General features: G+C 42.2%; 1 protein-coding gene across 1 annotated transcript in view; it reads left to right on the top strand.

Annotated features, from left to right (window-relative positions):
• The window catches only part of Mep1a (meprin A subunit alpha), a 39,957-nt gene extending 36,811 nt beyond the window's left edge, over positions 1-3,146 (top strand). Inside the window, exon 14 of the mRNA XM_026394478.2 lies at positions 2,987-3,146. Coding sequence (XP_026250263.1) covers positions 2,987-3,146 — 160 coding nt within the window. The remainder of the gene's footprint in view (positions 1-2,986) is intronic.
• Positions 3,147-12,422: the final 9,276 nt, after the last annotated feature.

Genomic DNA, 12,422 nt, shown 5'->3' with positions numbered 1-12,422 from the left:
CCAGTGGACTCAAGAGCAAGCTTAAATCTTCTCTGTCTATAGAGAAGATTTATTATTATTATTTCTATAGTTTATCTGTTCTAATGTACTATTATTATGTTTTCAATAACAGGAATGAGAATATCTGATTTGCTTTTACTGCTTGCCCTGTGTCACAGGCTCTCCCAAGCATTATACCTGCATGATCTAAACTGATCCTCACTGCCACCTGTGACCTGTGACGTCAGGGCTCTTATTATCCTCCTTCAGTGCATTGGGAAGTTGAAGCTCAGAAAGATTAAATGATTTGTCTAAAATGGCTCAGATGATAAATGCTGGAGCTGGGACCTGCATCAAGTTCTGTCTGCATCATTTGCTCTATTTGATAGTTCTTTTTATAATGTTCATTTGTGTAGGAAACCTAAGAAGTATTTCATAAAAGGACGTGTGTAATGACAGAAGCTTCAGTTGCATTTGACAGAGCGGTAGCAGATGTAGGAGTATTTCAGATTGCCTTGAAACATCTACATTTCCTCTGAGTTCTATCTCCACTTGGTTTCTTCTTTTTTAAAATTTTCATTTTGAAACAATTTCAAACTTATGGATACACTGCAAAAATACTACAGAGTTCCCCCATGTCCTTCAAAAGACTTTCCTTAATTTTGGCATCTTACATAACCTTGGATGATAAACAAAGCCAAGAAATAAACATAGGTATAAAGTTATTAACTAGGCAGTGGACTTTATTCAGATTTCCCAGGTTTTTCCACAATGTCCTTTTTTCTACTTGAGGATCCACTTCAGAATCACATATTATGTGGTTCTTTTTATTTTATTTTATTTTTTTAATTTTATGTTTCCTGAGTCTCCTTAGTCTGGGACAGTTCTTAGTCTTTAATTGTCTTTCATTCCCTTGCCACTTTTGAAGAGTGCTGGTGGGATATTTTGTAAATTTTTCCCTAATTTGGGTTTACCCCATGGTTTCCCATGATTAGCTTGAGATTGTTTGGGACAAGAGAGGACAGAAGTGATATGTCCCTTTGTCGTCACTGGTGATGTCAGCCTTCATTGCCTGGCCACGGGGGTGTTCCCCTGGCTTTCCTGCTTGACAGTTGCGGATCTTCTCTCTGCCACGAGTATGCATGTTGGGAGAGATGCTCTGAGATCATGCAGACACCCTGCTTTTCCTCAGATCCTTGCCCACAAATTTCAGCACCCCTTGGGGGATCCTGCCCATGGCTGTCACCACTGTGGTCTCCTAATGACTCCTGTTTTGTCCACTTCCTCCACAGTCACTAGTTGGGATTTTTCTATCATGAATCACCATCCTCTCCCCCATTCATTTATTAGTGCAGTCACTTGTTTGTGACACTAAGGAATCATAAATATTTTACTCCATGGGTGACATTTCAGTAATTCCATTGTTTATTTTGTTGCTCATATGGTTCCAGCTTTGCTCTCTGGGAGCTCTTCCAGGATGGCTCCTGTGTTCTTTCAGCATCACCCATAATTTCACGAACACAGTGTTATTTTCTGGTACCAGAGGATGCTCCAGTTCCATCCTTTATTCTCCCTGCACCAGCTGCAGAATCTATCACTTTTCCAAGGAGCCCTCTGTTTCCTGTATTTTTTTTGGGGGGGAGGGGAGTTACCAAGGAATGAATCCAGTAGTGCTTAACCACTGAGTCACATCCCCAGTCCCTTTATATAAAAAATAATAATTTAGAGGTAGAGTCTCACTGAGTTGTTTAGGGCCTCAATAAGTTGCTGAGGCTGGCTTTTGAACTCACGATCCTTCTACCTCTGCCTCCCAAGCCTCTGGGATTACAGGAGTGCACCCCCACACCTGGCCCTCTGTTTCCTTTTACTGCAGAATGCCCACCTTGCTTCTCGAGGGCTTCATAGCCACGGGTCTGCACTCTGCACCTCTTTACTTGATAGGTCCTTGGATGCCAGGTTCCTTGTTGCTAGGAGGCACCTGAGGCCCATGACTCCACTCATGTGTCAACCTCCCATCAGTCAAAGTATTTCCCATAAACCTTCATCTTTGAATTGTGGATGAAGCTCTTCAAAGAGCTTTAATTCTGTTCAGAGAGAATATAATTAAACTGTATTTGGAGGATACTGGGTTAGAAAAACACTTGAACAAATCTGCTATTAGTGATTTTTAAATCTATTGTCAGGCTAGAGATGAAGCCTATAAAGGTAAAATAACTTCAGGATTAATAAAAGGGGGTCTTGACTTCTGACTGACTCATCCTGCTCTGTTGAGTAGCCTTTGCAGCAGAGATGCTGTTTGAAACAGAGTCTGGAATGGCCATGATGGAAGGGACAAAATGCTACCCTCGATAGCTTGCTTCGGAAATAGTTGATCTTTATATCAAATAACATTTTATACACCCTGCACCCAAAATAACAGGGTGCGGTTATTATGTGCCAACTATGTATGGACCACCTTGGCAGGTACAGTACCCTCATGATTTCATGTGGGCTTCCGGACAACCTTAAGAGATAAAGTCATAGGACACTACCCTTACAATGATACCATCTGAAAGTTTTGAAGTTCCGACCAGTGCAGTGAGTCAGGCTCTATCTGGGGAATCTCCCCTGTAGTTCACGGTCAGAGCCAGTGTCAGGCATCATGTTCTTGAGTGTGCCAGACCTTCCTTCTGAATTCTTGGTGGCCAGGAGTATTGGACCTGGGGGTATACTTCTCAGGATTAAGCTTCTTGTGTAAAACGCATACTAACCATGCAATGTTGAGCAAGTTAGCAAACATTTCTGAGGTTAAATGAGGATGGTGAGAGGGGCCTGATAACAATCTCTGCCTCTCCCACCACCTTGTGGGTTTCAGTTCAATGATTTGCATACGGTGCTTGGAATGGAGGCAGGCATGTGGTTCTGCTCTAGGCTGGTTGCGGCTGTCATGTCTGGGGTGGTGCTTGATGCTAGGAGGCATCTGAGGCCCAGGTAGTTGCCACACTCCCCTTGTGTCCTGTTCTCCCAGGTGCATCTCTGGACATGCCTTCTTCTACACGGGGGAGCGATGCCAGGCCATGCAGGTGCACGGCAGCGCCCTGGGTCTGATAGTTGGTGGCATGGCTACTGTGATCTTCGTGACCATCACCATCATCTCCATCATGATGTTTCAAAGGCCAAGGCAGTGACCCACCTGCTGATGCCAGCCAGACTGCAGGAGCCCCTTCCTCTGCTCAGAACATCCTTCCCCGCCAGTGCGGTTTGGAGCAGTTTTTATCTGCCTTGCTTTGAAGGGGCCTCTGAGAACCAAGACCTCTAACCTCATGTGTGACCCTTGTCATTTTTCTGCCCCCCACATGGTTCTGTTACCCTACTGTGTGCTCCTAATGTATCTAGTGTGTCCAGTGACAACACTCATCATGTTTAATTATAAATCACTTGCTTAACTGACCATCTTTCCCATACAGAGTGAGCTCCCATGGGGCAGAGGCATGGTATCCTCATTGACCATGCTAGCTCCAGGGCCCAGAAGTGTGCCTGGCTGGTACATTGTGGGCACTCACTAAGTGTCAAATGAATACACCAATAAATGAATGAATAACCGAGGTTGACTCTCATTTCTTTGACTTGACTTTCTCATTTCAAATCAGTGCGTATGATGAAATCCACATGTGTGTATTAGAATAAAATACTAATTTTTCATCCGTTATGATAGCATAATTACCATTTTTATGTCTTGTTGCAGGATTTCATAGTGATAGAGCATTTGCCCAGCATGCATAAAGCTCTGAGTTTCAACCCCAGCAAAACACACACACACACACACACACACACACACACACACACACACAGACACTGTGGGAAGCCCTAGAGAGAATAGCGCCTCATCAATCTTTTCCTTTCTCTGACTCTAAGAAAAGGGTTTTAATAAATTCAATAAATATATAGTTAATATTTTCTGTGTGTCCAGCTTTGTATATATGTATGTGAATTGGGGGGCTGAGGATGTTCTTTTTTAGATCTTTTTAAAAAATAAAAGTATAGTTTACATGCCTTTTCATGTATAAAATCATCATATTAACAAACTGAAGGTATTAGGTAGGAGAGAACTTTAAATAATTTTTAGATATACTTTCCATAGTTCCTGAGAAGATAAAATCTAGTTGGGTCAAGAAAGTTCCAAGGTAGATCTAGTAAAAAGAAAAGCTGAGTTTCTCAACACCAACCAACAAAGGACTATCTTTAGAAGCTTAATAGAAGATTTCAAGGAGCCTGAGAGGTCCAGGATTCAGGTTACCAGGCTTCCCAAGCAGGGACTTTAAGGTAATTCTGTTGAGTTTTAAATGTACTGGAAACAAATATGAAAAATTTAGAAGAATCTCTTTAATGCATAGGTGAGAAAACAGTATGTCGTGGGTGACAAAAGGAGCCCAAAGGCAGTGACTCTCAAACTCCAGTTGCAACAATCTTCCCTGCAGTGTTGGGTAAATTACAGATGTCAGGGCCCTACCCCAGAGTGTCTAGTTTGGTAGGTCTGAGGTGGGGTCTAAGAATCTGTATTTCTAACAGGTTCCAGGAGCCGCTAATGCTGTTGACCTGCCCACCACACTCTGAGATCCACTGCTCAAACAGGTGGAAATGGGTCCAGAGGCCAGGTGTTCTGGTCCAGAGGCCAGGTGTTCTAACAAGCTGTGACATTTTTGTAAGAAATCACTCAAGCTCTTCTCCATCTTGGTTTACCAATCTGTCAAATGGAAATAAGAAGTGATTACCTCTGCCACTCAACCTGACCACTCCCAGGGTTGGAGAGGAATACAATGAAAGCATCTCTGGTTGGGATCTGCTGGTCTAGTTGGATCAGCCAGTGGAATTGTCTATTAAGTGGGAGAGATCCCAGGGCCAGACAGATTCTAGCTTAAGGTTTTACCCCAAAAGCAAGTTCACAATGCCTGTTAGAGTTTTGTACTCATATTTATTTTGGTAATTCTATTTCATCCATGCAAAGATTATTGCTAGCACCCTTTTATACTAATAATGAACCTTCTGGTATGATATGACAGAACAAGATTTGGAGTTTTGCCACAGATGTTTCTGACTTTTGATTAGGATTCTTCAAATGCTAACTAAGCGTTGGAGTGCATGTTCCTCGTCAGAGTCCACTGAGTTCTCTTTAACCAGCTCCAGGGTGTGGATCACAGTCGCACTGTACACAGGGTAATGTCCACCTTGACTCATCAACAAGCAAATTACCATCTGCACCTTTGTTCTTGAGCCCCTCCCTTCTGGTGAATTATACCATCCATCTTATGGCTTGACAGAGTCTCAGGCACCCTATGTCCAGTTTTCATACTTGAGTAAATAGAAGAGATCCTAGAGAGAACAGCGCCTCATACAGGTCACAGAACCACTGTGATCATAGCAGAATCTATTATTTTTGCTTGGCTGCAGAAAAGCCTAATAAAATCTGTGGTTTGGAGGAGTGCTATGAAATGTAGGATAATTTACATCAAGAAATCAGTAAAGATCTTTTTTTTGCTTGTTTTTATTTATTCCAGATACCATTTAATTTCCATGTAGTCACCTATTCACACTTCTATGTGTTTATGAACACTGCAAAACAACTTCTGCAAAAAAAACTAACTGTGTTAGTTTTAATACATTCACAATATATGCTCCCCAAATCTCTAAGCAACATGAATCTTCAAATAGATGTATCGTATTTATCTACGGCTATGAGTACTACTTAGCAAGTTAAACACAACCCTAGTAGGTGTGGGATGGGAGACAGCGGGGCCAGATGCTGGTGACCTCTGATGAGCATTGACGTGAAACAAAATGACAGAAAAAATTTGACATGGGTAGAGCAGTCCACCAGGGTGAGAGAGAGAGAGGGAGGGAGAGACATGGCCTCATCTGGGTTGTGGCTTCCCTCAGGGTCTAGACAAATCTAGGACAATTTGACCCATTTGTGGCTCACCAGCCCCATGGAAATCAGCAGTAACATTTTAAGATTTTTATCTAGTCAAGAGAATAAAAGGAGAGTCTAAAAGAAGGATCACAAGAAGGGTCTGTGGACACAGTGGAAGGCAGGGGAGAGAGAAAGCCCCAGGCAAAGATGGCGGACAGCAGACATATCCCTTTTATTTTTTAGGAGTAGAATCCCCAAGTTGAGTTGGTCAAATGTCTCCCCAGAATATAGCATGCATTCTCCTACTTCCTTTGCAAATAGGTGGGGCCATGTGACCAAGTTTGGCCAATGGAATGGAAACAGAAATGCTGCATATCAACTTCCAGAGACCTTTCTTACAAGAATCTCAGGGTACACCACCTTAGTCCCTTCCTCTGTCCTAATGACTGGTAGAGGTATGTGATGGCCAGAGTGGGAGGAGCTGTCATCAGGGGCCATGAGGTGACTCTGGGAAAAGCATATTATATATATATAATTTTTTTTCTTTGAACTCCTAAGAACCACATGGAGATATGATGTCTTAAAAGACTTAGGCTGCTTAGCTGCAGATATTTGCACTACAGAAGTAAACCTCTACTTTAAGTCACTGTTATTTTAAATCTTTATTACTCACAGAGAATATAATCCTAACTGAGATGATGGTTTCTGCAGAGTTCACACATGACTCAGACTAAGCCAGTCACAGAGCCCTACATGGCCAAATGTACACATTCATACAGGGAAGCAAAGAGTCATTCTTCCTTATTCATCTCTGTCAATGGATCCATAGGCCTCTGGGATGTCTTTCCTCATAGATCTGTCTTGGAATGAAATAAAGAGACAAAGGGAGACAAACACACAAAAGAAAGAGCAGGAACACTAAGCACCCTGCTTGAGCCCCTGAATCCAGCTGTACCTGAAAGTACGCCCATCTAGCCCAATTTAGCATCTTCCCCAGTTATAGGAGCTAGTAAGTATCCATTTTTGCTTAAACTCATTTTAGATATAGTTTTGTTGCCTGCAACCAAGGAAACCTTAACTAACACCACTACTACCCACACAATTCGTCATCTGTGAAGACAGGAAAGAATGGTATTAGTGTGAGGATTAAAAGAAATTGTGTAATATGTAAGCTCTCCAAAGCTGACAGATGCGGATAGGGGGCGCTAACCAGGCTCACTCCGTTGTTCTGTGGCTTATTCTCTCATTCTGGCTTCCTAATGAGCATACTTTAAACTCAAACCTCAGAAAAGTCACTCTTTAGGATGTCAGACAACTTCAGGATTGTTTTCAAAGACTCTTAACCAGGAATTAGGTGCACAAATATGAACAGTATATGTATTTTGATTCTGAGGAGATAATTTATCTAAATCTAGGGGTTTTTTTGTGTGTATATATTGTATTTAGATATGCACAATTTTTAAATATATACACAGAATGATACAAAGCAATCATGGCCAACTTTATTTAGCAATAAATGTGTTCCAGTTATTATTCTATAAGCTTTATAAGAATTTCCTAGCAATCTGTAAAGCTCGTACCGTTATTATCCCCTTTTACATTGTGGAAATTGAGTCACAAGAGAATCACTTTTCCAAGGTCACAAACTAAGAAGTGATGGACCCACTATTGGGAAGCACACAATCTCCAGAGCCCATGCTCTTAAAACACCCTAATATATTCACTAAACGGCCTGTCAATCAATGCTGAAGAGCTACATCTCCCCATGCAAGGTGAAGCAAAGAATTCAGATGATTCAAGTTTCAAACCAGCTGCTGATTTAGTTTGCATATCACAAGGAAAATCATGCCTTAGCCAAACTAATCAAGACAGATGTCTTAATTCTCCACTTGATGTGTTTAAATGCAGCTTCAACATCACACTTCATTTCTGGGAAATGATGTTTTTCTCCTCTGTGACATCCAATACTCTAGAATACTTGATAGATCTGTGATAAGAATAAAAATAATATAACTGGTGATTGGAACCTCAGGGGAAAATCATCTAAATGAAGACTAAAAATTTAAAAGGCAAATCCAGTCAAAGTGATCATTTGGGGAGTTGACTAGGTGGCTAATTTGAGATCTACTTTTAATAAAGGAACACAGCAGGAATCCTTGGTTGTTTGTCAGAGACTAATAAAGGAAGCAGGCAGATTGTAAAGTTTGCCCAAAACACAGCTCACCTGCCTCTCTGTGAAATGACAACTGAGATTAACCTTAGAAAAGCCTTAACTCCTCCTCCTGTTCTGCCTTCATAGTTCTCCCTGTCTCATTTTGTGGTCTGGAGACTCTTCCCTCTGTGGAAGCTACTTTTGACAAAGTAACAGCATCAGGTTGCATGGAGAAACCATAGAGTGAGGTGGTAAGACACGCATACTCCATTATCACTTCTAGATTTTGAACATTTCTGTGCTTACCTTTTTTTTCCCCGTCTTGTAATGGGTGGTTGTAGGATTTAAAGGAGATTTCACACATAAAAATCTTTAAAAAAGCACTGGGTACATAGTAAAAGCTCAATAAATGATGGTTAACATTTGTTGTTAACCACTGTTATCAATCATTTTTTTTTAGAGAAAATTTAAGTTGCCGTGTACCACTTATACTCAGAGGTATTTGCATATTAAGGTTTGATTCTTTTTGAAATTTTGAGTTCTGTTAAAGGAATCCCGAGGCACATGACATTCTCCCACTCTGGGAAGATATCTGCCTCATTACACAAGATCAGCTAGTGGCCTCTGCTCCAGGGACCAGCCCTCTCAGCAGCTGGCCATATTTATTTCTCATGGACCTTCTCAGATGGCACTTTGGCAATTCATGCCCAGAGGCTGCACTAGAAACTTACCATCTGGCCTCAGCTGCAGGCTGGGCTGTCATACAACCCTGGACAGCTGCATATTCAACATGGATTGCCTGTGAAAATCCCTTCCAACCATGGAATACAATGGACAAATTAGAAAAGGGAATAGAATCATTCAAGTCAATGTTTTTGTAGCTGCATGATGGAAAAAGTCTTTAGGTCCCATAAACCATGAAAGGTACCCACTTTCCTTCCTCAGACTCTTCTGGCAGCCCATTTGGTATGATGGGACCAGGATTAGGTTATTTCTGGGGATGCTTTTAGCTTTGCTGTTGGTTCCATAAATCAGAGAGTGGGGAAGGAGGAAAGAGCATGAGGGAGGTATTCCACCTAGCATTCCTCAGAAATGTATTCCAGCCTGAAAATTCAGTGTGGACAATGAAAGTACATGACTGGAATGTCCCCTATTTGTTTCTGGTTTCCTTTTCCTCTGCAAGAATCATAACATAAAAGTGTTAGGAGATGGAGAGTGAGAATTACTCTTTGTATTTCATTATCCAATAAGTCCTGACCATTTATCTTGTTCAGATGATCCAAGTAACTTAATTGTATGTTGCCCACAGCATATAGCATTCACAGACCGGACTTCGGCCTCTTCAATGTTCTTTCTACCTGAGCGTGGACCACAGGGGAGGCGCCTCCACTATTGTCCACCAGGTGGCAATAAAGCCTCAAGAGAAGCAGGCTGGTTGTTGGGCTGCCCAGTGATAGAGCCAGCTGTCACTCATTAGCCCAGCTGGAGATTCCTGTCAAGACTATTTCAACTAAGATAGCTAGGAGAGAGCTCCTGGGGGCATGGGAAAATGTTCCCCGTTCCAGAAACAAACAAACAAACAAAAACAAAACAAAACACAGCAAATGGATGCACAGATGAACAGTTTTCCTCAATTAATCAAAATCAAACATCTCTTCCCACAGCCAAGGTCAGGTTGGCAGGATGTAGAACAGAGGATGGTACTAATCAAAATCGGTTCCTAAGAGGGCAGGGTCAAAAGTCATTCTTGGGTTTTGTTGCTTAATGCCATTAGTGGGGTGTAACAGCTATCTTCCCAAGACTTGTCCAATCAGTCCCTGTTGCCTTTCAGGCTGAGAATAAGCCCCACCCCTCTTTTTCTGGGTTGTGTTTAGTCTTTAATGGCTACCAGCATACTTTGCTTGGCTCTGTATTAAAGAATAAAACCCCTGGGGTGTGAACAGGCTCACATATGACCTACTCATGTTCCATTTGTGCAGAGGGACCTGTCATGGACACTCTTTCTTTTCCAAGTTTATAGGTAAAAGGGAAAGAAGGGTGGTCTATAATCTCACTTGAAAGTAGACAGGATGACGGTATCTCAATCATGGGACACAACAACCCAAATCCCCCTGCCCACTCCCAACACCTAGAAACGGTATTTGGAAATTGAGAACAGGTGTCTGGCCCAGGGTGGGCTTCCATCATTGTAACCATCTTTCCTCCTTCCTTCCTCTGTCCACTTCAAATTCACTGCAAGTGGGAAACTTTGGTAACTTGGTTCCTACCTCAAATGTGCTAGAGGATGCTCATCTATTGAAGACATCAAGGCTGTATTTTCAGCTGCCAAGAAAAACTCCCACCAAGCCATGCATCAATGTTGAAAGAGACATCTGTTTGTTTCCCAGATGATTAGGTTCTGCAAGCTTTACTGCAAAGACCCTGTTTAAATCCTCTATGAGGTGATGGATCACCACATGCTGGCTCTGAGGGTGGATGGTGTGAGAAAAGACATCAGCCCTGCTGTCCAGTTGAGCTCATCCCAAGCCTGGAAAAATGGACAAGATCATTTACTATTTGGGAAATGGGATCCAATTCTGGTTAATGTGGGGGGAAGCCTGAAACAGCAGCAGCAGCACACTACAAAAAAAAGCAGCCTATTTGTACAAAGAAAAAGCTTGAGATCTCATTTGATATTTTATTGTTAAAAACACAGAAAGGAAGCAGCCATTTGCTGCATACCACTAAGAGCATGATTTTAAAATCCCAATTCATAATTATAGAAACCTATGACATCTGATTTTAAAGTCAACAACTTTGAAAAGGTGAGATGCTCTTTCTGTTGTGTTTCAGAGAATACATAAGATAGGTCTGTCCACCCTAAACTCCTTCTTTATTCTGGACATTCGGGGAACCAGACTTTTAATGGCCTGAGCCACTGGCTTTCTCTTCAGGATGCAGAGATACAATTTGACATCATCCTCATGTGCCACAAGTGAAATGCGTTCCACCTGCATGGCGTCTCTAGGACCACACTTCCCTTTGTCTTCCTGTATGATGTGACTTCTGCTCCACCCACCTGAGAGGTACTCCCCACGCCTCCCACCTGCCCTTGCTGGCTGCTCTAATTTTTCTCATCTCTTTGTAACTTTTCTTCTGAAAACTGCCATCGTGGGCCTCTCTGAAGTTCTCCACACAAAAGGATTCGACTTCCCACAGTGTTTCTTCATTTCTGGCCTTAGCAACTTACGTGCTGAAAACTCTGTGGAACATCTATTTACCTCTTTCTTGAAATCAACCATAGGAAATGGGAAGGAAGATGGCGGACATGTGACTCACTGGAGAAATGATTTATGCTGGACTGAGAACATTCCCAGGAAGCATGGCTGTAGTTTATATTAATTGTTGCTTGGCGAATGCTTGGACATTACAATCTCTGAAATGTTAGCCCAGATCTCTTTGCAAGAAACTGCCTTAATGGAAGTTCACTTCGGTTACGGTTTAGATGTTAGGTGTCCCCCAAAAGCTCATGTGGGAGACAATGCGAGGAAGTTTGGAAGTGAGATGATTAGGTTATAAGAATCTGAACCTAATCAGTGCATGAATCCCCTAATAGGGATTAACTGGGTGGTAACTGTAGGAAGGTGGGGAGTGGCTGGAGGAGGCGGCTCCTGGGGGTTGTGCCTTTGGGGTACATATTTTATTCCTGTTGAGTGGAGTCTCTGTCGCTGCTTTTTGGTGGCCACGTCCCAACCTGCTTTCTTCTACCACATTATTCTACCATGACATTCTGCTTTGCCTCAAGCCTCAAGGAATAAAGCCTGCTATCTATGAACTAAGACCTCTGAATCTATGAACCCCCAAATAAACTTTTCCTCCTTAAAATTGTTTTCAGGTTTTTGGGTTAAAGCAACAACAACAAAAATGACTAAAACAACTTCATTCAAGAAAGTTTTGGCCCTTGAATTTGACTTACACACTGAGAGATATCAGGAATAGGAAGCACAGGGTACTCTATAAGGTGACCACAGGGCTCACCTGACACCAATATCAGCATCCATATGCCTCCTTCTCTGTTGCTACTAGCCTCTTGTCCTTGCTGCTTGGGAACCGTCAACCTCAGGGCCAAGAAGGCTCTGGCTTTCATCAGATTCACTGATCCATGGGCCGTTTTCTTCTGTGATTTTGAATTCTATGCTTATTTTAGGGTATTCTTGGGAAAGGCTAGGGTTGAACTATGTATAGTGTAGTGGGCAGAAAACCAGAAAAAGTTTCTTCAGTACCTCATTCTCACTGCTCTTCTGGAACTTGGATCCAGTGCTGTGGTCAAAAGGTGGAGGTGCATGCCAGCCTGTGTGTGAGTGCAAGTGAGTGTGTGTGTGTGTGTGTGTATATATATATACCATGCATGGGCACATGTGTGCA

This window comes from Urocitellus parryii, chromosome 8 (genome assembly GCF_045843805.1).
Source record: "Urocitellus parryii isolate mUroPar1 chromosome 8, mUroPar1.hap1, whole genome shotgun sequence".
Taxonomy (NCBI): domain Eukaryota; kingdom Metazoa; phylum Chordata; class Mammalia; order Rodentia; family Sciuridae; genus Urocitellus; species Urocitellus parryii.
This window is presented reverse-complemented; position numbering and strand designations above follow the sequence as displayed.